At 45.3% G+C, this 27,559-nt stretch overlaps 1 protein-coding gene across 18 annotated transcripts in view; it reads right to left on the bottom strand.

Annotated features, from left to right (window-relative positions):
• MICAL3 (microtubule associated monooxygenase, calponin and LIM domain containing 3) overlaps positions 1–27,559 on the bottom strand; it is a 136,016-nt gene that overhangs the window by 103,768 nt on the left and 4,689 nt on the right. For 15 of the 18 annotated variants that reach the window (XM_061564539.1, XM_061564547.1, XM_061564544.1 and 12 more), the window contains exons 1-2: positions 24,020–24,174; positions 7,074–7,460 (exon numbers count right to left, since the gene is read on the bottom strand). In XM_061564539.1, the coding sequence (XP_061420523.1) occupies positions 7,074–7,337 (264 nt within the window). In that variant the 5' untranslated portion in view covers positions 7,338–7,460; positions 24,020–24,174. Of the gene's footprint in view, positions 1–7,073; positions 7,461–23,330; positions 23,364–23,841; positions 24,175–27,559 lie in introns of those variants that run through there. The other 3 variants (XM_061564541.1, XM_061564542.1, XM_061564540.1) reach the window with 3 other exon arrangements.

The raw sequence follows: 27,559 nt of genomic DNA, 5'->3' as shown, positions 1-27,559 counted from the left end.
AATACGGCCTTATTTTTCATACAACGTTTACACATACCACTGCCCAAAATAACAAAAGCAGCGCTGCTGATATATCTTGGCAGCCTGGATGCTAGAAAGCACCAATGGCCATTCGTCGTTTGTTATTGAAAACTGTCACCCTGGGAAAGCCACAGACTTCCTCCCCGGCATCCAGTAATATCCATACACTCCGACTGTGGCTCAGATGTTTCCTAGCAAAAGAATACCGCAACAAAGCCACATTATGAAACCTAAAAAAAACAAGCAACAACTTTCGAGAAATCAAACACGCCCCACCCCCTCCCCACCCCCTCCCCACCCCCTCCCCACCCCCTCCCCACCCCCGTTCGTATAAACGGTTAACGCTGCCAACTGGGCGGCCTTGCGAACACGTAGGTAAGCAAGCGTGCAGGCCGGTAATATAACAAAGTCCCTTCATAGATTTGCCTGAACATGGGTTTCCCCGAGCTGTGTGGACTTGTAATTACTCGAAATTACAATGCGGACATCTACAGCACGAGTTCTTCACCAATGCAAGAAGTGTAGAGACCTTGTGCTTTTAATTATAATTTTACTATACACCAGACATGTACCATTTCACCCTCTTGTGAATTCATGAACTGCCATGATTTTAGGCTCAGGATTCGATTCAACAATCGATTTTTTTTTTGTTTCTAATATTGTGGTGCATGCAGTGTCCCGAGCAGCATCTGCGGTCACGTGAACCCACAACATAAAACGCATGAATTATAAATAACTGATTCTCACGTGCACGATTCGATTCCACGCATCGAGAGGGTAATAACCGGTGTTACTCGATGAAACGAGGCATCGCTACCCGAGTGCTCCACAGCCCGATAAGTCAATGGGTACAGTATTAGAGTGCTTAACCAGAAAGTCAATCATTCAAGTTCGCCTCGGGCTAACTCCATCTACCATTCCTCTTGTTCCAACGCAAACCGATCATTTGGTAACTCGCTTCATGTGACGTCATCTATAAATTATATTTGTATTTTAAATAGCGTCGGATCATGCAAATTGCATCTCAATCTCCCTGAGAACTCATAGACAAAGCAAGGAGACAGCCGGGTCGGTGAGCCAGCACCACCAATCACCCAAGCTCTACAGTCCATCTATGTATTAAGATGTGTTCAGCCAATGATGAATCTAATAAACTTTTGGCAGGTGCAACATTATCTGCGCAAAATGACGTGATCCTTGCCATGAGCACAATGTCAATTATACGTAAATGCCCTGCGACGCCCTGAGTGGCCGTCAGAAAAATCAATAGAAGGGTCCTAAAACTCGCCCGGTGCAGCATCCAGTGTGGCTTTCATCGCGGCCGCACAGCTCGTGTTACCATTAGCGACTCCTGGCATCTTATTCTTCAGATGCTAGCTTGTCCAAAATCAATAGGTTCTCTGCCTGTCCGGTGGTGGAGGGCCAGTCGCTTGACGGCTGGGCGGTGAGCACGCGCCGTTCAAAAGGGCACCAAGGAGTGGTGCTGCCTCGTGCTGGGCCACGTTTCAAAGGGCGCCCCCCCCCCCTCCTCAAGGCGTGGAACCGCAAACGCCTTCATTCAAGCGTTGTTTGTGCCCATTACCGGCAGCATCACGGGAGATGCTGCCGATACACTGTTGAGTGTTTAAAACAGCGCAAGCCGTGCGCAAGTGGTGCGTGTGTAATCCTGCCGTTCACTGTGCTGTTGTTAAAAATACGATATCATCTCGAAAGAGGTGAGTGGGGCCCAAAACACAAGTGGTATGGTGTTTCACAAGTGGTATACAGAGAAGTATATATATTTATTTGAGAGCGACTCATCCCTCTACGTCCCAGGGCACAATGTAGTTTAATGGCATCGACAGTAAACAAACGGCTAAAGAAATGTTTAATGGAATGTTTTCACCCAATAGGTTCTAGTTAGCAGCCATGAGAGTGAAATATCATCAGGGAAAACACAAAGTGTACTAGGCTGTGACATCTGTGAATTTCAGCATGTTCGCCGGACAAAACAGCAGCCTCGTGAAGTTAGACCTCGACTTGGACAAATTTCACTGGAACGAAGTTCTCAGTGGAGGCAAAATGGTGTCTAATTGTGCACGTGGATGGTAAACCCGCCTTCACATAGCAGCGGGACCCTGGGCTGGGTACAGACACCACCCTTGCTCAAGAGCAACACTCAAGAATTACATTATGTTTGTAAAGGGATTACCTTAAATGGAATCTCATCTGTGATCTGATATTCCTGTAATTTGTGGCCACAAACCAAGCCATGAAAAAAAAAATTCCAGTGGGTTTTTTTTTCTCTGCCGCCGATAAGTGGAGTTTGTCTGGCAAATCCATCCTCTTATCCATGTTAATCTGAGCATAAACGCCTCCGCACTCAGAAGGGGTCAGAGCAGGTGCTAAAAAGTCAACCTATTGCGGGCATGCAAGGACACACATTAAAGGAGAGGCACAGCAGATTCCTCCTCTGATCCGCAGTTAAATTAAGTAACAGGAAGTTGTCTCCAGCAGACACAAATTCATCCTAAATCTGTAAAATGTTCACCTAGAACATCGGTCTTGTGGAAGTGTTTCGCGGCATATAGCTTATGGGTAGGATAACAATGCAAAAACACGCATGTTTATCAACGTATTATTTGTTCAAACGTTATTGGGTTTCTAAACTTAATAAACATCAAACTAAAAGACCCATCAAATAATATTATTTACAGATTTTCTGAAAGGAACCTCTCAAAATGAACACATTTGAGTGACTTATGGTTAACGATCAAATTTACAGTATTGCAAGCGAGTATATGCTCCCATTTTTTGGTCGAATTAAAACTGTTGCATTTCCAAACATGCAGTGGGAGGATTACGTGACTTGACATTCCTGTGAATCAAATGTCACATCTGCAATGAAGGTTACATTTGCCACATGCACCCAGCAATCTACACGTATTTTTTACATTAACAGTCAATGTAACCCCCTGAGGCTAAACTGTAAATTAGCCGCCTGCTTAACAACTCGAATCAGACTCACATGAGATATGCTTTACCAATTAAGCATTCAGCTCTTTAAAGGAAACGCCAATATCTGCAGTAGAGTGGTGAAGCTGAGCGCACCTAAAAGCCAATCTTCAACATGTAAGAACGCATCCGATAGAACAGCAGCAAACGCACACCACCTCTGGTTGCTAAACTGTCAGCCTTTCTGTTGCAGCGAACACCTGTGTCGATCATTCAGCTTGACCGACATCGAAATCACGTGTCAGTTCGTGAAAACCAAACTTGAAACTTAGCACACGCACACACACGCGCATGACATTCCAGAAGAATGACTATTAAGCATTAACCTTGCCAAGCGGCATTTCATCAGCTATGATCAATCCGATTATGCCCTCTGTATGCCTCGCCGTCCTGTACAGTAACAATCCACCGAACACCGGTACGAGAGGCGATTTCAATCGCTCCGTCTCCGCAGCGGCCACACTCTCACGCACACTGCCCCCCCCTCCCTTGTGTGTCATTTCGGCCAAACACAAATTACAGCACCACGCTCCCATGCCGAGTCAGAGTTACCGCCGCGTGAATGTCCAAATAACGCCACAATTACAGCGATATCGCGTCGTCGTGAAGAGTGTTTTGAAACGCTCCTCGTGTCAACTAGGTGGATGTAAGTGGGGGGGGGGGGTCCCCATGAGCATCTGGACTAATGGGCTGCTGTGTTTACGGGCGATTATCCAACTTCACGTAATCCGACCAGCCCCTCCCAATCGCAGTGGTCATTACAGATTCCACGGCATTTCTATAAATAATTGGGGTGACAGCTCCCATCAGCAGGGGGGGTGGGGGGGGGAGCCGGTCACGTTTGGAACACTTCCACGGCCCGTGCAAGAGCAGCAGACGCGCAAGCGCGGGCGCGGTGCAGAATTGCAGCGGCCGCATTGTAAATTGAGAACTGTCCCCCTTTAAATAGCGTTACATTCACGATTTTGTATTCATTATTATGGTTTGGTGTTGGCAATTAAAATTTGTTTTTGTTTGAACACTTTCATTCAACAACAGGTGTGGAACCACTCTGATAAAATATCTCAAAATCTATTGACCTGTTAATCTCTCCCAATTACAGATACATTTGCTAAATTGGTATATTGCAGTTGTTACACTGTCACATATCTCCCTATTATTGTAAATTACATTACACATGTATTTTTGGCATCGATTTGCTCCAGTAATTGTAACTCTAATGGCCGTAACATTAGTCGTTTAAATTACAGAATGCTTCTTCATGAAAAACAGAATAGAGTATCTCCACCCGTTCACAACATACCGGGTGTTATTTTCTCATTAACATTTATTTTATGGAAATCATTCTGGCCAGAGTGCCTGGCTCTATTCAGCTATGACCCAGGGAAGGAACCTCTTCCTGGGTTGACCGGGCAAGTCAGGTCAAACTACCTCTTCTCTTTTCGGCAACGCCGAGAATAGCCGTCACTAATTTAGCCGTGTCACCTTCTGCCAACATCTGTCACCACTGGACCTTTGATATTTCACGCTTACAAGCTGGGAAATAGGGGCAGAAGTGCTGAAGGGAAGAATTCCCATTAACACCTCTGGTCTTCCAAGTAACGCTTTAAGCTGCTGACTACGCGCGTCCCTGTTGGCTGCGCCGATGAATCTCTCAGCATTTCCAATCCGCTTAATTAGATCTAGGGGGAGGAGGCTTAAAACACTGAGGATATAAATAAATATACTTTGAAGCGAGCCATGTGTGCGAGTTCCGCTCGGCTCTTTGGTGCCGTCCACTGCTCACTATTTTTATAAATGCCAGGTGCTGCAAATAGATAGATGATGTCGTCTACTTTAAAGTACGTTGTATGTCATAAATTAAAGCTACATTAACCAAAATTGGCTGGGACATTAGAGAAACAAAAACACATAAAAAACTGCACAAATCAAGTGAACTCGTCCCTTCTCTTGCCAATCATTTTCATTGGTGAGAAATTGTCCAGGAGGAAGAATATTCTGAGAATGTTTAAAATGGGTAAAAATCATTGAGTAAATTTCGATTTAAAGCTTTCGTGACTGCAGGGATTCATCTTCTTGGTTCTTTCGGTAAAGTCGGGGAGACAGCGTCAGACGCTGTCTCCCCGACAGACCTGGTCTTCACCTGAGGACGGCTGCTTGCGTTGTGGCCGAAACGTTGTGAGAATTATTTTATTATGTTTAATTTTTATTATTTCCATTCTACGTGACTTTACCGAAAGAACCAAGAAGAATCATTGAGTAGTGCTACTTTTTATTATCTTCATTAACTTCATGTCTAATGGGAGATATGAGCCAATTTGTACGGTTATAAAAGAACATCTGCATCTCAAACTCTAGCCTACATGTAATGATTTAATTTAGTTATTTCTATTTTTTTATTTCACCCACGTGACTTTACCTGAAAGAACCAGAGTATACATGTAATGGTTAAAACAAACTTAGGTTGACACATCAAGAAATTGTTATATAATATTGAAAATATCCATACACACAGTTAGTCATGCGGGTGTATAAATAATAGCACACCACTAAATCTTCCCCTTATTAAGCACAACTTGGAAGTATTATTCGCAGGATCCTGTACACGATTGTAGGACAATTTAAGATTATTGTCACATCAATTAATCGCAGTTAGTTGTCGTAGGAGGTGTTTTACTTGTGCAGTTTGCAAAGCAATGCTTATACATCACTGCATGAGACATTGCTTCACACGTATCTGTGGTCACATGATACAAGAGGATTGAAGCCAAAATTATGCTTTCATGTCTCAGAGCGCTGTACGTCATATGCAAGCAAACCTTCATATCACCTCGGGCTGCATGCCAACACAGTTATGCTGCTAATTTGCACAGCATGTAGAAAAAATATATAATCGGTTTCACATTTTTTAACTAGTCATCCTCTGGATAACAAAATGAATAAAATCAACAAGAAAATGTAACAATGCAGGTTCTAACCTGGGTTTCAGCCACCCCTGCTGAAACCGTGTTCTCAGCTCAAGCTAGTTATTGGTCACAGCTTAGTCACCGTATCAAGATAGAAAATAAAACTAAACCGACATGTAATAACTTCGGCTTGACTTGCGAGGCATCATCTGTACATTTTTTATGTTGACTGTCGCATCGTATTCCACGAGGACTGCTCGGGGAAGTCGTGTTTGTTGCACTTTGCGACCTTTGGTGGCTGAAGAGTCCAATCAGGACCGCAGGGTACTGGGAAAGGCGCTGTGGCCCTAGTGTCGATATGAGGTCCCTAAAAGGATCTCAGAAGTAGTTATACAATATCACTTTCCATGGACTATCTCGAACACAATGTGATGTTCAACTCCGAATAGATACTGTCTTGTGCCAATAGCACAAATGTAATAACATGGGTGGAGAAACAAAATGGCAAAAGGCTAATCTTTTTTATTAAATGAGAAGTGAAATTTGGAATGAAAAAAAGCTCACATTCATTGATATGTACTGTAGCCTACACCCAGTGGGTTTAACCTACATGAACCAAAGTGTGGCTTGAATAATAACTTGCCGTCCTTCAAAAAAACGAGTCTTAAGTTACAGATCGGCTGCCATGCACCGGTGTTGCAGGCACATTCTCCAAGGAAACACTAACAAGCTGGACACAATAGGGTGAGGTTGTCACATGTGGGGCAGTTTTCTCCCCACGTTTTCTCTCAGGGCCTCAGGTTTATCCCCTAGATCAACTCCGCATTGATAGAGTGGGCAGTGGGGCTAACGTTTGCCGTGCGTTTTGTAGACTTCTCGCCTTTGATTAATGTATCCACTATGCAAGTAATACAATCACTCTAAACTGTCATTTACAATGTCGAGAACCGCCACAGTGGGCGTATAAAATCGATGTAGCCACCAAAAAATGTGGGCACCAAGCTCTACACAGAAATGTACACACTGTTACCAGACGCACAAAATAAATGTTCAAAAAAAATACACGGAAGGTGAAAGCCACGCGGAGCGCGGTGCAAATGTCAAATCAATCACCCAACGTGGGCATAATCTAACCCCCCCCCCTCTGCGTACCTTCACATTGCTGCACTGCTTGCCCTTCTTGTAGTCCTTGTGCGCGGCCCGCTTGTCGATCTTGCTCCACAGGCCCTTGGCCTTCCAGTAATTGAGCTTTGACTTGAGCTTGGGGTAGAAGGTCCTGAAGTCACTGGGCTTGAGGTCCACGAGCTCGCACAGGTCCTGGTAGGCGCGCAGCGTGCCCTTGCAGGTGCCCGCCTGCACGAAGCGGTCGAAGAGCGCGCACGCTCCGCTGTTCTTCTCGCCGGCGACGTCCCCCATTGTGTGGCCGGGACGCGCGAGCGCTGCCTCCCCGCACCCCCGCTGCGGCGTCGCTATGCCGACGGGAGCGGTGGAACCATCACCTCGTCCAGGGCTGGCTGCTTGGGTCCCCGAGCATCGGTCCTGCAAAAGGAGCGAGCGTCCGGTTAGTTCCCGCCGCAAGGACGTGGCTGCCAGTGGAGAGGCGGGGTGCGTGCGTGTCCCTGAAGATGAACGTGGGGAGTGGTAGCCTTGCGGTTAACGCACCTCCGATCAGCGTGGTTGGCTACGTACAGTGCAAAACAAGTTCAACATACATACATAATACACGATGCTACGAACCCGCCGACCCAAGTACGATTCCCGCTCATGGCCAACGCTGAATTGTGAATATCTGAATAGGTCCTGGGCTTGCCCTAGATGAACTCAACCTTAAATGAGTACCTGGTGCAGTGTGTAAATATCAGCACTGAGGAAACAAAAAGGGGCCGATCGCCATGCTGCGCGTATCACCGCCTCATACGCCGTGCAGCCTTCATTAGGTGTTCGCAAACACCACTTGCTCCAACAGCCTCTGTAGGCTCACGGGGGATCTTTCTCAGTTGTTTTAGTCCATCCCTGAGGACGGGTCCAGACTTAATAACCAATAATGCTTAAGGGACACATGGGGAAGCTATAGTCACCAGAGCAGCGGGAGGGAAACGCATGTCTGTACGCATTCAGCATACCCATCATGGATGCACACAGAATCATGCGCAGAAGCCCACAAAACGGATACGAATGCCAAAATAAGAAAACATTTTCTTTTTACAATTGTAGACAAGGCTGAGCAAATGTGTGCATGACAATGATACGAATTTTTTTTTTCCCCAAACACAGAACTTGAATAAAACTATGATGTTCAGAAACATCTTTGATGCCACGATTAAACGCATAAATAAATATAGTTGGAAGAGATAGAAAGCTCTGAACCGACTGTAAAGTGAAAGCGCCTGAAATCAACGTATACGCAGCCTTGCAGAGAGTATCGTTTGCGCCTAAACTTCCACATCACACCTCGGCGAGAACCCTCAAAGAGCCAGCACCCTCGCGTCAATCACCACCACCCGCGTGTCTGATAATTATAACTCTGTGAGCTGTTTTTATTTAATTCGGCCTTCGTTGCCCGGCCCCCCCCCCCCCCCAGCCTTGGAGTTCGGTGGCAACCAAAAATATCACGTGAACATTTACGAGCACGCTACCGCACTCCGCCAACGATGGGCGAGAGATTGTTTAATTTCCAGAGTGTGCCTGTACCTGGGTAAATCGGCTCAAGCAGAGGTCGCAACCGGGTACCCGATACCCGTACCCTACCCGATACACGGCTACCCATACCCGGCCGGGTACGGGTAGCCGTTTGCGACTCTGGTGCGGCCGGGTACGGGTACGGGTAGGCCGTGAGTCACTGGTGAGTAACTGTTTGTCACTCATTTCGGGTAGGGTACGGGTAGGGAACGGGTACCCGTACCCGGCCGGGTACGGGTACGGGTACCCTATTTGCGACCCTGGTGCGGCCGGGTACGGGTAAGGAATCAAAACCCGTTTGCGACCTCTGGGCTCAAGGCAAGTTCACGCGGTAAACCTAGCAACGCGTTGCTGCCATTTCGACGTCCCGTCCGCAAAGACACCTTGAACCACCGCACATGTCGACACGTGTCCCAGCTTACCTCATTTACATTTGGCACTCACACACGTACCGACCTGCTTTACTCAGCGTAGTTTTGTCTAGACAGAATTTTTTCCGCGTCATAATATGCACGCACGCGGTACTCAGAATTAAAATGTTTACTTTACGATCAGTTTAACAAAGCAAGTGAATCCAATAAATACCCAAACAATACCCTCATTTTAACAATCTTAAAGCACTCGGTTATAAAATCGCATCCTTTAAAATCGCTTAAACAAAAGAGCTGAAGTCCACTTTCAACCCACACTCGCAACCCGTGCCACACAGCCTGCAATTTCGCAGGCAGCCGATAATTAGAAGACCACCTCAGTAAATAACCAACAGAGCTTTTGTGTATTTAATTTAGAATAGAATACATCTCACGATGACCAATTCAAAACTCATGGGCTCTTGTAGTTTTCTTAGTCAGCTGTTATATAAAAACACTTCTGGAATATTTTCAAAGTTCAACACCTCTGTACTGGCCTTTTTTTCTAGTACATTAAAAGTTGTCGCAATGCACAGAGCAATACCTGGATAACAACGGAAGAGATCTCCCCGTGAATACTCCCAGCTGTTGTTGGCAAAGTGTCCGACAGCTGGAGAACCAAGCAGATCGATGTGCAGAGCAGAACGGAATAAATGCAGATGGCTAAACGACTGGACTCGTGCCAGTTATATCGGCCAATTAGCATTTAGGCAATCAAAACCCCCAATATTGAGACACTTCAGTGCTGCCCAAGTTTGGCAAACTCTACAGAACCAAGTCATATTGTAAACGTAAAAGACGCAAACACATTAACATGCGCCGCATAGTGATTGCTCAGTTTTTACCCAAGTTTGGTAGTTTAAGGTGTTGTACTTCTGATAACGTCTACGGATTATCATTTGAAGCCATAAAGCCACTGCTTTTGGTCATGCCCAAGTTTGGTAGCCTTACAGGAAATTGTTACCACATTGCGATAACGTGTAAACTTATTAACCAAAGCCACTAGGTGATGATTACACAGGGTACTGTATTGCAGTTTCCGAAAGGGTCCCAAACTGGCCATAACTTTTGAGTCAAGTCCTGCAGCACCCCCACCTGAAATGGAATGCACCATATTAAATACCCAGACTAGGAAGGGCAACATTAAGGCCACATGTATAATATTGAACTTGGGACCGATCCGTTTTTAGCAAAGGTGAAAAGTTGAGTCCATATTTATAAGAAGTCTGGTCACAATTCCAACACAGATGTTTATTTTGGTGGTTGAGGCACTAAACAAATAACACATTTAAACTTGGAACAATAACTTCAAAGGCATTGCTTAACAGGAAATCACAATTGGTCCATATGTTATAAAAAATCATATTTTGTAAAGGTCTCATGACTCGTGGATTAAGTTAGTAACTCAGACTCCGAGCTATGCATGCCAACTTCCAAGAACAACCCTGCAGCCATGCCAGTCCATAACATACCACTTGCAAAGCACACTGACAAATACATTAATATTTCTGCATTCTTTGAAGCAAGTACGGATTCTGAGAAAAACCTTTCTGGCCAGACAGGACAGGCAGCCATGGCACGCCCAAGGCACGATCTCCCCATTTTAAAACAAGGTCTGCGGGACAGCAAGAGGTTGTTGCACTCCAACGCGCTTGACGATCCATCCCCCCAACCGACACAAATGTGTTTGATAATTGGTTTTTTACCCTTCTATCTGGCAACAAAACTGACACCTTTTTTACAAGGAGTCATGCTTGCATAGACCACAATACCTGCAGTCATAATGCAAACAAAAAACATAACTCTGATAATGTGCACTGTCCTTGAAGTTGATTGGTCCACACCCAAGACAGATGACGCCTTTTGCATCATCTGGTCCAACACCATGTGAGACTAGGCTCTAAGAAAAGCTGTCTCAGGTGTGGACCAATCAACTTCAAGGACAGTGCACATTATCAGAGTTATGTTTTTTGTTTGCATTATGACTGCAGGTATTGTGGTCTATGCAAGCATGACTCCTTGTAAAAAAGGTGTCAGTTTTGTTGCCAGATAAAAGGGTAAAAAACAATTATCATATTTTTTTCTGGCAAATGAGGTTCAATGGTATAAATGTGCTTTTTATATTTTTGGGGGCGGCAGAAGCCACCTGTGCGTCATTAGCCTCCGATTCGATTATGACTTTCATCCCACCGCTTGGGTCAAAGGAAGCCTGCAGAAATATAGCAGTCCGGCATGAAATATTTTACAGGGATACACATGTATCTCAGCAGGCTGGGGCAGCGGGAATCCAAGGATTTTCAGACATCTCAGGGATGCCTGGTCCACAGCTCGCCCACCAAAATAAATTATTCTAAAAAGAGATTAAGGTAAAAATAAGGGTAGAACGTAACTCTTTGTGCAGGGTGCTCTCTCGGAAAGCCAAAACTATTTTATGCAGGCACCAAAATAATGCAGGCATTGTCCTTGGCTGCCCCATTAAATTATTTTTAATGCTTCGCCAAAAGACGACGTTCACCAAATTGTTTGACAGAAATAAATAAAAATATCTTACATTCGATGGCACACCTTTCCATGTGTTTTAATCCGATGCAAAATATAAATGTTTAAACAAGTGCCATTAGGTTTCATTAATGAACAGTTAACAGTGACACTCATCCAGTCAAATTATTTTTTTTCTAACTTAAAACGACTATATTAACCTGAATTGCACTATATTCCTCACATCAGAGTAAGGATGTTTTAAAAATGCTCAAATATATATGTGGTTATAATCGCTTCTGTAAGCACATGGTCACCTCTGGGGCACACTGTAGGTGCTTTTGGTTCTGGGAAAGGACAACTGCTCATTAATTGAATGTATTATTTAGTGTGTTCCATGGAAACTGCTCTCTAAATGCTTCACGCAAATGCCATCTTTATTAATTGAAAACAGCTCCCAGTCACATGGGTTTGCCCATTAAATACCTGAGCAGCAATACAAGCTACTGTACACAGGCCACTGCCATGGAAATGTAAACCTTATTATGTCACAAAGACAACACATAGCAACCAAAATAGACATGATTACATTCGGATTTATTTATTTTGCTAATGCAATGCACACATTAATTAAATAAATTTTGCTAAATACTTATAAATATATAAGTTTAATCCAAATTTAAATATTAAGGTGTGGTTAATTTTAGTAAATTACAGAAAGACGAATTAACTGCTAATCCGGAGAAAACATTTTGAATCTGACTTTACAAACGCATACAAACATTCATAACCACCTTGAGATCATGAGTGACAGGAAGGATTTCAGTTTCACCGCCAGGCCAAGCTCGCTCCTGGGCAGCCAGAGATCTCCTTATAAGGAGCCTCTCCTCCACCCATCACAACAGCACCCGGTGAAAAGGGCATCAAATAGCAAATAACTCTGAAAAAGGTCACAGCTAGAAGCTAGGTAGTCTAAAGGTAAAAAAAAATGTTCTCATTCATCATCAGTCAATTCAATGAGAAGGCAGAGTTAGGAAATGCAGCAATAGTGGAACTGGTACATTTTTTCTGCTTAGAAGCTTCCAACTATGTGACAAGAGATTTAATTTCGGTGGTTGCGTTTTGTTTTTTATTGTGCGTGACACACGCATGGCTGCGTCAGCAAACAGCCAGGGAATTTAAATAAACGTAAAAAACGACACTGCCATGAAAAAAAGCCGTAAACTAAATCTCAGCAGAATTACATTGTTGTTTGGTACATGAATAATTTTTTACCAACATGCGCATGAGCGCATAATCATATCACCCAAAATACACACGATCTCGTCATTATCTCCAAGTGCTAATCATGGGAAGCGTAGAAAGTGCTTGGATGAACAACTAGCAAGCACACAACTGATATATAGGCCACTGCAGGGCTCTGTCATCAGCGGGGGGCAGTGCGACAAAATCCATTGTTGTACGGTACTGCACCGTGCTCCAACGTCCATGCTCCAAGTCTTCACCGACCTGAACTAATCCAGCGTAATCCACACGGTGTGGGGAAAGACACTCATCCAGCAGTGGATTGACAAAAATGGCTGTACACACACACGCACGTGCCTGCGCGTGCCGGCACCGAGGGCAAAGGCAGCTCTCTCTCCAGCGGTGAACAATGAGATTCACCCCGCAAACAGAAGGGTGAGAGGAGAAAAGAAAACACCAGCGTGCACGTGTGCTGAGTCCCGTCACGTGACCTCGGGGATTGTGCAGGACAATGCCAGCAGATTTGCGGTGTGTGTGTGCGAGAGGCATTCAAGGCTGCACACTCACGATGGCCACTGTGCATGGGCAATTTGTGCCGCATGACGGAAGGCCACGGTTAGTTGTCAACATCAAATTGGGGGGGTGGGGGGGGACAACCCAAGTGCAGATAACAAAATAAGTGAAGCCTCCTTCCCACTGTCTCTCCACATTAAATATATATGTTTTACTTTACACAGCCACATGGCATTTTCGGAGTGCATCTTATCAGCAAAGTTGGCACGAGCAAACGTCTGGAGTGGTTTTGACATTCAGTCAGGATTGCTTCATCGATTGAAACAATGCTGGTTAACAACTGCAGGTACAATTCACTTCACCAGTGCTTCTCAGATAGTCTAATTCGGTGGAACGATGTCAAAAACAAGAAAAATGCGCTGCACCATGCACTTACGAAATATTTCAAACTTAAAACTACTCCAAACTGGAGTGTCCACAAGACTTCCACAGACCTACCGCCTTGTGGACCACCATTGGTTGCACGGACCACAGGTCTGGGAACCATTGCACGACACAATGCAAAGTCTTTCCTGCCTCAAACCCTCTCTGCCTCCCCATGCCTGTATGTGTGAGTGTAACACTCGCTTACAAACACGAACAAAGCTGAAACATCTGCGAACAGCATCATCCTCTGAGATTTCCTAATTCGAGGAAAGCAAATGTAACTCATATCGATAACACACACGCAAGTAAGCATACACACGTCACTTAGTATTTATTTTATAGCGTAATGAACATTAGCGATGGGTCTGGGAGGGTAACAACGTCAACATCCCAAGGGTCACATGAACCCCTGGCCAGCCGTCTCTCTGTGATAATAAAACCGGGCAGTGCTTAAAACTCCCCCACCGACCGTAGGCGCACACTTCAGAGGGACGGAAACTCAAACTGTGGGCTAGCAGAGCAAGGGACGAAGAAAACCTTCTTCAAGCATCTGGTGTTAGAACATGCATCAACCTCGAGATGAACACCATAAAACAACCACTATTGGCATAGATACCACACTATGTCAGCAGCGGTTAGTCTTTAATTGTTGGAAAATAGGTCATTGATTTTTTTACATACATCAATTACTTCTCTATTTTTTTGTATCTTCTTCTGATTTTTTGTCCAACCACTCTTTCCTTCTGAATCTTATAGACTTGCTCTGGCTTATTTTTACTCCCGTTCTTCGTGTCGTCTCTGCAAGCATTTTTGGGTGCATTGCAATGCCACTAAATTTTACGTGAAAATCTCAATCCATTTAACAGTCACTCAGTCATTCGTCCTACTTTTTATGTTCTAGGATGTGAAAATGTCTAGCAAGAAGTCAAACAAAAAGAGACCGCCGATTGAGTCTACTCGCGCTCTAAAACAAATCCGGAGGTCTCATCCCAGCTACTTTGGCCTTGCCTTTTCCATTCCACTTCATATTCGCAGCATTCAGTCTACAATAGCCCGCGTGAGAGGTCGGAAGAAATAATCTGATGGTGCTCTGGCTCAGGGAGAACATGTAAATATTCCAGAGCTATAACTAAACACTAAAAAACACTCAAAACCTCCATACTGTACTCCAGGTTTGTTTTCTTATAGAGTCCATAAAAATTACTCACATTTACAAATGGTGGACAAAGGTACCATAGTTATATCAGCACAGCATGTGCACTACAAACTTGCCAACTCAAATGACGTGGCTTAACAGCTCTCGAAAAAATATATATGCGTGATGGGAGTTGTTTTTCTTCCGCTTTTTGGAGACATTCAAGATCCCATGGGGTCTTCCAAGGCGCAGGACATTATCTTGGTGAAACGTGGAGTGCCAAACCATAAATAAGGATTGCCTCCCTTAAGAAACGAAACATTCCTGAAAATGAGATGAATGGATCGAAAGATAAAATGAGCAAATGCTGTAACTATATTTGTATTCATAATTGCAAGTCCCCCCACCCTCACCCTATAAATAAACGACGTTAGAACTTAAACAAGTGCATCAAATCTCATAGCAATCCCTGCATACATACACACACCATACAATACTGAATCAACAGATCCATAAAATAAATGAGTGCTTTACAAATCGAGCATACCATTCTTTTTCAGGAAGCACATCCTGTCCGCTGACCGATCAACATAAAATATCCTATGACCAATGTGCAATAGCAATTGCCACCATAGCCAAAAGGCTATTGGGTGGAAATTCCCTGGGTAAAAAGGTGCCTAGGCATATTCACGATCAATGCTGCGTACATTACACACAGTAGAATTAGTCCTATCCATGGCCCTATGAACCACTACTCCGAATATCTGTGGGAGATGTGGAGAGTGCTGAAACTCCTATAATCTCCACAAACTGTAAACATCGGGTTTTAGACAATTTGATGCGTGTATCATGGGGGTCGTCAATCGATTGACGGCGGCATAACCCTATGCCTACGTTACAGTACTATAGAATAACACGTACGGTGTATGTAAAGTGTACAATTTACTGTGCATGCTTTCACTTTCAATAGGTCTCGGGTTTTAAATTTTCAAGGGTGCACAGAGGCTGGGGAAAGTTCTTAATCCAGCTTTTTTTGCCTGTTCACTCCTCATAGGAATGCGACCACAACAAGTCGGGTGGGATAAAGTGTGGGTTTCCCCTGCCACGTATACTCTGTCTGACCAGTGACAAATTGATAACCAGACAGCGTTAAAGAGGAGAGGGTTCTCTGTGCGTAGTGGCGTGAGAGCCAGTCGCCTCAAGCTGATTTACTTTTAAAAATCCAGATTAAGGTCACTCTGACCCAAAGCAAGCCATAGTGAGCCCTTCCCATGCCTCTGGCTCCACTATCGCCATCCGCCTTGTAAACCATGTGGACTCAAATAAGCGGTGTTCGTAAGAGTGTTGCCCTGGTCCTGCATTGGTTGTGGCCAGCAAAGGGCCTTAAAGGCTATGCCACACATTACTATTTACAAAACTATTTATCAGCAGACAATTGCAGAAAACTGCAATCGCTGATGAATTCACATGGGTGCCAGCTCGCTGTGTGTAGACCCCGGCAGGCATGACAAAACATGCCATCACAAAGGCTTGCCCTGGCAGTCATGACCTGAAATGGTCCAAACAAAATTCCAGACAGGCTCACAATGTGAACACAGGAACGTGTTCTTTGAGTCTTAATGTTACAAGCCCTTAAATCAACCTGTGGGACTGTGTAACAGGAGTCTCAGAAATACAACGGCGGCGCTGCAGCCTGGTGGATATTACAGTTGACTTCATTCTTGGCATTTGTGTGGCAGAGATTAAATATTTCTAAATCGGAATGTGGAATGTGGATGCATGCTTGGGTTTTTTTATGGAAGCCAGGAGGGGTTGAGCTTGGTTGAGGGGAATGAAAAAGGTTAGCAGAGCTGTTCAGGCAAAAAGTAGAATTTCTTAGGCAAAATCTCTCACATCTCAAAGAAATGGATTTATGTAATCCCTAATGACAAAGGGTATTTCTTTACAAAGAAGTGCAACAAGTTAGGTTCTGTATGACGAATCTCAAGTCTAGGGCCAATAAAATCTCACTTCCATCGCATCTACAATTTGCACGGTTGGCTCAGAACGATGCGAAAGAAGTTCAACATACATCAATATAAAATGTATAGGTCTGCTGTTTTTGCATTGGTAATGATGTATTATGACCTCATAGTTTTGCGAGGACAAGTGAGGGGAGGAGGCTGGAAGCAGTGGCTAGGTAGAGGGAGCAATGGGGGGGCGACAGAGACATGTGTTTTACATCTAAAGTTTGCCCTTCGGTTCAAACACGGAACACTCCAAGCCTCGTCTACCGTCCCACATGTCCCACCTGCAATGTATATCACAGGGTATTTATTTTAAGCTCATTTTGGGGGGGGGGGGTTGCAGTTTGAATAAGTGCAGCAGGAAATTCTAAGGATGGTGAATCATCATAGCTCCACACATGAGCGCCAGTTTTTTTTTAGCACACATTTACAATGCACAGGAGACTGGTCAGATTGCCGGCTCTTACCAGGCACTCATCAGTTTAGGGGTTTCATCCAATGGCCTAAACTCAAGACATGTACGTCACGAAGTGTTCAAAATATATATACTGTACAGACATCCATGTATTCAGTATGTAATGGACAGCGACTATTGTTCCACAATTTGCCTCGTATTTGGAGATAACAACTAGAAGAAGAAAAAAATTGCCGATGCATTTCTGTTAATGACAATGAATAATACTCATACTCAATGGAGGACAAAAATGCCCCCCTCCCCTCCATCTCACAATGTGTGGAGGTTGCGTTGTTCAAAAATGTTCCGAACACAATTCAAACCAGAGCTACTGCAGATTTTCACGGTTGTGCTGTATCGATCTCCAGTGTGGTTTGGACCGAAATGTCAGACGTGATGCTGAATACAGCAAGCGGCACAATGTGAAAACACACCAGAGGAGAGAGCTGCTACCATGAACTACTCAAGAAGGCCAAAATGCTCCAACTCTTGTAACTCGAAAGACAAAAAACGCAGTCCACAAACCACCGCATGTATAGCATTACGTGTGCACTTTCCTTCCCTCCAACCTTTAGGGATGTACTTCTCTCTAGCAACTCTAAATGTGGTAAAAAAAATCAGCCTAACAACCAGAGGCTTGAGGTACTCGTACCTACGTCAGAGAACTCACAGGAGGTGCCAACACGGCACTCCTTCGACCTGTAAAGCGGGGGGGGGGACCAAAGAACGCAATTGCAAACCTGCCCTGGAATGTGGGTTGTGCAGGGAGGTGACCCTTGAAAACGTGCCCGTGAAAATAACAGGCGCTAAGCAGCAGGGTGTGTGTGTGCCTTGTTTGTCATTTAAAAGCAATCAAAATTAAGCAGCGTCTGGGCACCAGAGGCAAGTCGCTCGCTTAAAATGCCCATTTATACAAGCAGCTGTTCCAAGCTTAATGAATTCACACTTGATCGCGATAAATACCATAGCGAATATCAATGCATCTACACAAACAATTATTTTGTTAGTCTACTGTTGGATGAGCACCACCCCAAAAACCGTGCATGTTCTTTGGTGGTGTTTGACCATACTTCTCCACGCTGGTCATTGCGGGTTGGAGAAGGCATGGAACATAGGCATGGGAGAATGTTATGTATGTATGAATGTTGAACTTATTTTGCACCGTACGTAACAAACCATGCGAATCGGAGATGGATTTTGTTGCACTGCCCTCCGTTACACACAACACAGTCCTGCAAGCCTATAAGAACCTGTCTGTGCGTGCATGGTGGCCATTCATCCAATGCATATACAGTAGCTTAATTTCAAAGCAAACCTTCGATTCTACAATTACAGTGCAGTACCGTATTTATTAAATTATATATTCACAGATTGACTGATAGATAGCCTGGTGGTGCAGTGATGGTGCCCATCTTTTACATCAGCGGGTTGTGAAATTCAAATGTAAATAAGAGGTTAACTCAGGCCATCATCTTTTTGGTGGCAGCAAAATAAGTACCACTTTATCAGCGACAAATGCTATCCTCCAACATCCGTGATGAGCACTAACTGATGCTCATTAAATTGGCGGATACCGACTCATGGAGGAGTTTGATGAAGTTCATGGCTAAAATCCTACATCTGTCATACATATCATACAATCTGTTGTATATTTGCACTCTACGCAACAACAAATGTTAGGCAATAACTAGCGTCATTCGCGTCTCAAAACAGATTGGACCTTGGAACCTCCCTCCAGACTATTCAGTATACTCGATGTAAACAATGTTTTGCAATCACCTCTGACACATGCATCACTGTGCTATGGCTGACAGACCGTCAATAATCGATTCTCTTAATGCACTCTAGATGTGTCGATTCGCGCTTGTATACCTTGGAAGCTTTCCATAGGTATATGTAAAATGCAAAATATTCATGTGAGCCCTGCAGCCACTAGAGGAAAACTAAAATATATTATTTAATTTAACTATGTTCCTGAACTAAGGAAGGACCGGGGTGTTAAACTATTACTCTTGAGAGCACTAGTAGTCATTTTAGAGAACATCAGCCAATAGCTATCCACTGCTGAATGAAGGGCTCCCCCCCTATGCCATCAACCAACCCTCAGTGTCACGTGATGGAACAATCCATCTCGCTCGTGCACGACGAGGCAAGAATTAAAACGCCAGGCAATCTCTGTTGATTGCAGTGTCTGCAACCGCAAGTGCCCCTAGATTGACAACAGCGCCGAGACGTCAGGCATTGTTCCATGCATGCAAAGCTACCATCTTATCTCAAACCGGCACCAAGGGCATGTGACAATTGCGACAGACGCACTGTGCTGCCGCATGGCTATTTTTAAAAGAAAGAAGACTACCCGATATCCCCACATGGGAAGCGAGTGCACTCACCCCTATCGTGCCCTTCTTTCTCCGCTGACCCAGCATGCACGGTCCCATTCCCTCGACCATGCCGGGCCCACACATGGATTAACGCAGATGCGAATAGTGAGAGAGATCACCAAAAACAGCTGACACATGCCGGCTACACTGTGAGCAGCAGCGCAAGTGCAGAAATATAAAACCCATTGTTGTACTTTATATCTATGTAGGTATGCTGAACTTCTTTCGCACCCTACGTACCAAACCGTGCTAATCGGAAGTGCGATTTATTTTTCAACAACCCGCATTGACCGCCATGAAGTATCGTCAAACAACCTGTGGAACCCGCACGGCATGGGGAGGGAGGCCCTCATTCAGCAGTGAATTGACAAAAATGGCTTGACATGTACATATGTAGTGTCATGGTAGAGTTAGAGCATGGCACACGGAACCATACACCGTACTGGAATCACAAAATGTAACCTAAACATAATTTGCAATCAAACTTGATTTTAATTTGAAGCTTTCGTGACTGCAGGAATTACTCTTTGGCTCTTTCGGTAAAGTCACGTAGAAAGAAAATAAATAATAGAATACGACGTTTCGATTGCAACACAAGCAATCGTCATCAGGTATAACTAAATTTGAGAGAGAGACAAAACACAGACACGGAGACACACAGACAGACACACAAGCAGAGAGAGACAACACAGAGACACAGAGAGAGACACACACAACATAGTCTCTGTGTGTCTATGTTGTATGTGTGTCTGTGTTGTCTCTCTCTGCTTGTGTGTCTGTCTGTGTGTCTCTGTCTGTGTTTTGTCTCTCTCTCAAACTTAGTTCTACCTGATGACGATTGCTTGTGTTGCAAGCGAAACGTCGTCTTCTATTATTTATTTTAATTTCTTTCTACGTGACTTTACCGAAAGAACCAAATCATAATTTGCAATGTTATATATTCTCACACAGCAGCAAGTTGTTATGATGCCTAAACGACCCCAGCTCACTGCTGTGTTTGATAAATGGTGTTACCGTCGTCCATATATAGTACAGTATCCCTATGGCTTTCGAGACCTTTGGGAGGAAGTGATGTTAGTGACCACGCATTAAGATTAGAACAGCACCTCTATGGGTATTGGTCCAAGGCCAGTTCAGATACCACTTGTCTCGTGTTATGTGTGGCTCAGAATCACACTTTGGTTGCCGGGTTCATGGTGCAACACAAAAACACTGCTGCAATGCTCACCATAGTTACACACACACAAGATTGCAGAAAAAGTCTGCGAATGACCACAGTACGAGAGAAAAAAAAACGACCTGACAATAGGATTATTTATAAGATTTGAAGTTTAACGATTGTTTATAAGTCCACATTGAAATACAAACAATCAAGTGACGAGTTGGTGTATACTTTGAACATCACACTCGCACAACGTTGACCGACTCTTATGTATGTAACTGTATGTTTGGATAGGCGCCTAAGTACATATATTTATTTGACATGGAAAATTCATTACGTATATAAACACACCCATACACAAGCGTAACGTATGTGGAACAACCCACCCTAAGCAGAGAGCGAGCTGTGTAAGCACCCACCGGTCACACTGGGGTGCAAACTGCCCGTTACATTAAAACAAAATCGCCACTCGTCAGCATCAACAAAAGCCACTGCCCGGTGGACACTGGGCACAGTTTTGCTCCCGTGCAATTACCCGGCTATTTTTAGGCATTAAGTGCGACGACTGCCTGCCCCACTGCGATAGAAGTAAACATTCCGTCTGCCAGAGGGGGCCTTCAAGCCACATATGTTCACTGCCTGCGCGGCTCACAAGAGCCAGGCAAAGAGCAGACACCACCACTTACCAGGCCATCCCACAAACCACTCACTCACTCACCCAACACATGCCACCGCCACTGCTGCCTGTCTTCCCCCTCCAAATAAACACACCCACTCCCGATTCTAGACTGTTACAGAGAGCTTGGTCTCACACACTCATGATGTTACCATGGTATTATGGCTGTCGTGTGTTGTTAGAGATTATCTTCAAGGGGTAATGGGTATTTTAAAATTTTCTTCTGCAATGGAAGAGCAAAGTTTGGCCATAACGAGGAGTCGAGCCGCATGTGGCTCTTTAAGCACCGCTTCGTGGCGTTATTGTATGAAGGACCACCAATCTCGTATTCACGTGCATTGCGACTTTGAGACATTTTTTTACCGATATTTTAATGGCTCTTCTTGTTATTTTGGTTGCCGAAACCTGTCCATAACCACTGACCGCATAACGACGTCAATCTTTACACGAATACTGCACGTCACGAAGTTCCTTTGCATAAAAATGGCACTAAGGGCACCTTCGAAAGTGCACTTTCATTGACTCTACGACGACTTTATTACTGTGTACTCGATCCCCATAATATGAATTTGTCAACAAGCGAGACAAAGAAATCGTCGGGTAGAACATTCTTTAAAATGTCAAAACGGACTATTGGACTGGGATGATCTATTAACGGCGCTGATAACAATGGATGCTTACAACTAATCGTCCCATGTATGCAGGACAGAGATAACATGGGGGGGGGGGGGAACACTCATCCTATAGCACGCCACCACCAATGTAATGTTAGTTACAAGGCACAAGAGACATTTTGACAACACTTCATGTAACCGAAGTTGTTTTACCTTGCATTAACCCACGCATCTGAGAAACATTCACAATTTCTACGGTTCCAAAACAGGAAAAAAGGTCATCCAAATAGCACAGCCCAAGTTAAACTCGCTATCAAACGGTGAAACAATAGCATCTCATTTAACCCCACACACAGCCAGGGAAGTCTATTTCAGTGAACATCAACTCAGGCCAGTGTGTGAGACACACGAAGGGGGAGGGTTAACGAAGCCAGCATCTAATGTTTTGTTTCCCTAATACCAGTGCTCATTACCACACAGACACAATAGAGAGAAGATGCGAATCATGAAAAGCAACGTACCAATGTTGGCTAAAGAAGAATGTGTTTAATTGAGTATACAGTCGATTACCTGCTGTGACATTGTGGATCAAAGGGCTGGATAATTGACGAAATAAGATGGAACACAATATAAAAGCGTGGAGTGGTGCGTGATTGGGATTACTGATAAAGATCGATGCACACACACACACATTAGAGACATCATGTGGAATGTTAGCACGGTTGGCTACGTACGATGCGAAAGAAGTTCAACAGGGGAACACACATCACATGAAAAGACTTTGAGCAAGGAAGGTTCAAGACTAACAAAGGCAGTGACAGCCAAATGAGTGAACGTGCCCGACAAGATGTTCAACCATGGAGATGGAGCAATGAAACCAGGTGACATCGTAAGACTGAGTGATGTCAAGCGCTTGGGGTTGAGACCTTCAGCAAGTGGCTGATGATGATGATGATCAGACCAACAACTTGGTAAAGTCCAAGCAAGGTGACAACTTGGGCCACTAACGACTGGTGACAATGTACACCATCACGGGCAGGAACGAACCCCAGGTCACCGGGGTCATCACAGCCCACACAGCACCGTGCACGGACCCACTGCTAAGTGAATAAATCACTCACTCACACTCACACGAATCATTGGAAACATCATCGAGGAACACCACACCCCCCGTGCCGTAGCCGCACACGCCGCAGGTGAACTCCCCAAGCCGGCAGCACCCCAACCCACCTGGGCACGAGAGAAGCACTGGGGGGGGGGGGGGGGGAGAGAGTGGCTCTTCACCTCGTTCACAGGCAACTCCGCAGGAGAAGAAGCGGGGACCCCTCCACCTCCACCACCACCACCTTCACCACCTCCTCCTCCTTCACCACCACCTCCTCCTCCACCACCTCCTCCTTCACCACCACCTCCTTCACCTTCACCACCACCTCCTTCACCTTCACCACCACCTCCACCTTCACCACCTCCACCACCACCTCCTTCACCACCACCTCCTTCACCACCACCTCCACCACCTCCTTCACCACCACCTCCTCACCACCACCTCCTCCACTTCACCACCACCTCCTCCTCCACCACCTCCTTCACCTTCACCACCACCTCCTCCTCCACCACCTCCTTCACCTTCACCACCACCTCCTCCTCCACGTGTTGGGACGCACCGCCGCCGGTAGCCCGAGTGAACAAACTCCCCGTGGCGCTCGCTTCTCCCAACAACGGAGAGAGTTTGACAACTCACGAAGCGAACTCGAGAAGAAGAAGAAGACGGCGGTGGTGGTGGTGGGTGGTGATGGTGGGTGGTGGTGGTGAGAGGCGTGCCGGGCTGGAGGAGGGAGTAGTGGGTTATGGAATTTGAATTTGTAACAGCCGCTCCCCGTTTGAAACAAGAGTTTGTCGTCGTCGCCGTCGTCTCCTACCCGGTACAGGCGCGTCCCGTGTTGTCGTTGTGCTCAAGGCGCGGCTGCCCCCCACCTCCTCCTCTTAACCTTGGGCAGTCATCGCTCGCTCGCTCTCTCGCTCTCTCGCTCGACCCGACAACCACCACCGCTCAGCACTGAATGAGAGAGGATCTCACGACGCCGTCCGCTGGGTGGTGGTGGGGGGTGGGGGGGTTGGTGACGCCCACTCCCCCCCCCCACGTCTGTCCGTTAGGGGGAGGGGGGAACCACGTGGGAGGGGGGGTTACAGGGAGGGGGGTATGGAGAGGGAGGGGGGGGTGACACGTGGGGGGGGGGGTACCACGAGGGGGGGGGGGGGCACCACGTGGGAGGGGGGGGTTACAGGGAGGGGGGAATGGAGAGGGAAGGGGGGGGGTGACACGTGGGGGGGGGGGGGGGGTGACACGTGGGGGGGGGGTACCACGAGGGGGGAGGGGGGGTACCACGAGGGGGGAGGGGGGTACCACGAGGGGGGAGGGGGGTACCACGAGGGGTTGGGGGGGTACCACGTGGGAGGGGGGGCTACCACGTGGGGGGGGGGGGGCTACTACCTCCTACCCCCCACTTGGAAGCAAACGCGCTCACCAACAAAACACACCACACACAACTTCGCCCCGCAGTGTGTGTGTAACTCTAACGCACACCCAGTGTGTGTGCAACTCTCACGCACACCCAGTGTATGTGTAACTCTCACGCACACCCAGTGTGTGTGTAACTCTAACGCACACACAGTGTGTGTGTAACTCTCACGCACACACACCCTCAAATCTTTAACGCTGCGGCTACAAAAACAAAACACGTCCTACACGCTCGAAGCAACTCGCCGCGTAGTTTTTTTTTGGTGTTGGCGAGAAGCTGCGTGCGTTTTGGTGTCCGTTTTAGAGCGTACATTGGTTTTCCCCATGGCTACGGGAGGGGTGGGGGAACGCAAAAGTGATGCACCGTGAATTATTTAGATGCGAGAGCAGTGTGGAGGGGGGCAGACAGAAGCTGCCTGCAGCTGCTGTTGATGCTGGCACCACGTCATTGTAAGAGAACACCGGACACCTCCCCTCTCCCACCCGTGTCCCTGCCAAAATTGGTCTCTTCCAAGAGAGGGCCGGACCCAGCTCGCCTGCCAGGTGACATCACTGCTCTGGGTCCCATTGGCTGCGAAAGCGAGCGGGGAGGGCTTCGTTTTTCAAAACGGCATCCTGGGGCTCAACAAGCGAATAGAGTCCCAGACCAGACCATCTCTGGGGTAGAACGCAACAACGGGATGCCAAGAATTCATCACACAAGGCACTGGAAGAAAGTAAACATTAATCATTGATTGAATTCCAGAATTGATCAAATAGTTATTTGGACAGTATTTCTCTTTTTTTTACTTCCACCTATTATTTTAGTAGAACAGAGGGGGAAAAATAGACCATGTGAAAAGCATAATAGACTAACAAGAGATTATTATTTCTTTCATTGTTTTATATTTTAAGTGTCGTTGGATAACTACCTGAATATGGAAATGTTTCAAATAAGTTGATGCTTTTCTATATTGTGGTTCTCAAAAGATGACCACTCCTTGCGGCTATTTTTTAGCTATTTAAAAAAACACAATCACAATGACTAAATATTTGTTTTGCTTTTCTTTTCGAGCATTACAGTGGCTTATTGGCTTGGTGCAACCCCTGCTGAGATGCCAGCAGGGTGACCCAGTAACCTTAAACTAAGTAAACGACCGCTGAAATGAGCAGTTGTCCTGAAGCATTTCATTTGGTGCTTTCTATCACGCCAACCGTAATGCTTCTGCTAGCACGGAGATGAGAAATCACGTGGGGGCGATAAGGCTGCATCCGTCTTGAGTGTCACTGAATGGCTTATCAAGTCAAGGTTATGAAGGCATTCTTGGCCAAGTGTTATCTGCAACATGTTGAGAATTCAATAACATTTGAAGTCCTCCAAGTCCACGAAGCGGTACGATAAGAACGGAAATATTTAAAACAAAACAACAAAAAACAGTAGAAGAAAAGCACCAGACTCTTAACAGCACACTGCATTTCAATGATCAGTTCATTTAAAAAAGGGACCATATTAAATCTGGAATATGTATAATAATACAAGTTTAGCATTGAAAGGATTGCCAGCCAAGCACTGAGAAAGTATTTGACGAACAATCCTGCAGGGCTGAGTCAATACAGACATGTGATTCCAGCCCAGTTTCATATGACTACGCAAACAACCTCACCACATTAACTTTGCTTTCTCTGTTAATGTGGCCAATTTATAGTTCTGAAAATTACAAATATTGATTTACCGAACATCCGACGAACAATTCCTATAGAAGAGTGGGTTTAAAGGACTGTTCAACACAAAGGATAGGTGGTTACTTTCGGGGATTTCATAAGCGGTTCTGCATTATCTCCTTCCACGGGCCGTTCTCTAACACAGGGGCAATGCACTGCTTTACGAGCGTCTCGAATTAATTCTTAATCTCACGACACCAAGGCGACAGCACAAACAACATAAGATTTGGAAAAAGTAAAAAAAAGACTCAAACATTATTGTTTTCAACCACGAGGCAGAGCAGGTGAAAAATGATCGACACACACTGCACGTGTTACTTACCGTGTGCCAATGCAAACGATGTCTAATTACAAACATTCGACTGCACACTTATTTTTTAAAAATAATGTATTTACAAATAAATAAACAAGGCGACTCAAAGGAGCGAGCGCAAATTTAGGAGAGAAAACACTACACGTAGCATTTTCTCCCAAAACGCAACTAAAAAAAAGTTACACTACGTTACGTAATTTTTGGAAGACTTAAAAAGGCTTGTGAAGTCGCCATCGATTACTTTTGGAAAAATAACTTCTTGTGCAAACGTCACGGAGGCCAAGTAGGTGCGTCACTGCCAGTGGCTCGCCTTATTTGGCCGATTAAAAACCAACCCGAGGCGAGTCGGATGACAGTCAGTGTACCAGCCCAACGCCTCAACTTGCTCCACAGGAAAACGTGTTCACCCTGTGTGAGGATTGCCATTTGATTTAATTGGCACCTGCACCTACTAATCTGCTAAGGGGATTCAAATGCTACTTTTTTTTGTTACAAGTTAATATTGTAAGAAATTATTTTTAAAATGTTTGATTACATCTATGGCGAGATTGTATAAACGACGATCACAACTTAAAATCACCATCCTGTGCCTGTCATACGAAAATAAACAAAAACCCTGTTTTGGTTTTTAATACTTTAGCAAAACGCTGTATTCGCATCCGCTCATTATTTCACGAGGCTCTTACCGACAAAGCGCACGTTTTTCCACCCTGCTGCAGCCATAAGCAGAATCTGTATTTATACCGGAGGAATCCGATGAGCTTAAAAACTCTCTTTCACAGATGCCCAGTAAGGGGCGGGTCAGAAAGTTACAACAATACAAAAAAACACAATAGGTGTGCAAAGTATAGAAAAGGCAAGAAAATCAGACAACAACGTCTAAATGAGTACAGCACAGTTGGGCAAATAGCAGGTCACGTGCAGTGT

This window comes from Lethenteron reissneri, chromosome 33 (genome assembly GCF_015708825.2).
Source record: "Lethenteron reissneri isolate LAM-NWPU_2019-01 chromosome 33, ASM1570882v1, whole genome shotgun sequence".
NCBI lineage: Eukaryota > Metazoa > Chordata > Hyperoartia > Petromyzontiformes > Petromyzontidae > Lethenteron > Lethenteron reissneri.
The sequence above is the reverse complement of the archived record's forward strand: the minus strand, read 5'-3'. Positions and strand labels throughout refer to the sequence as shown.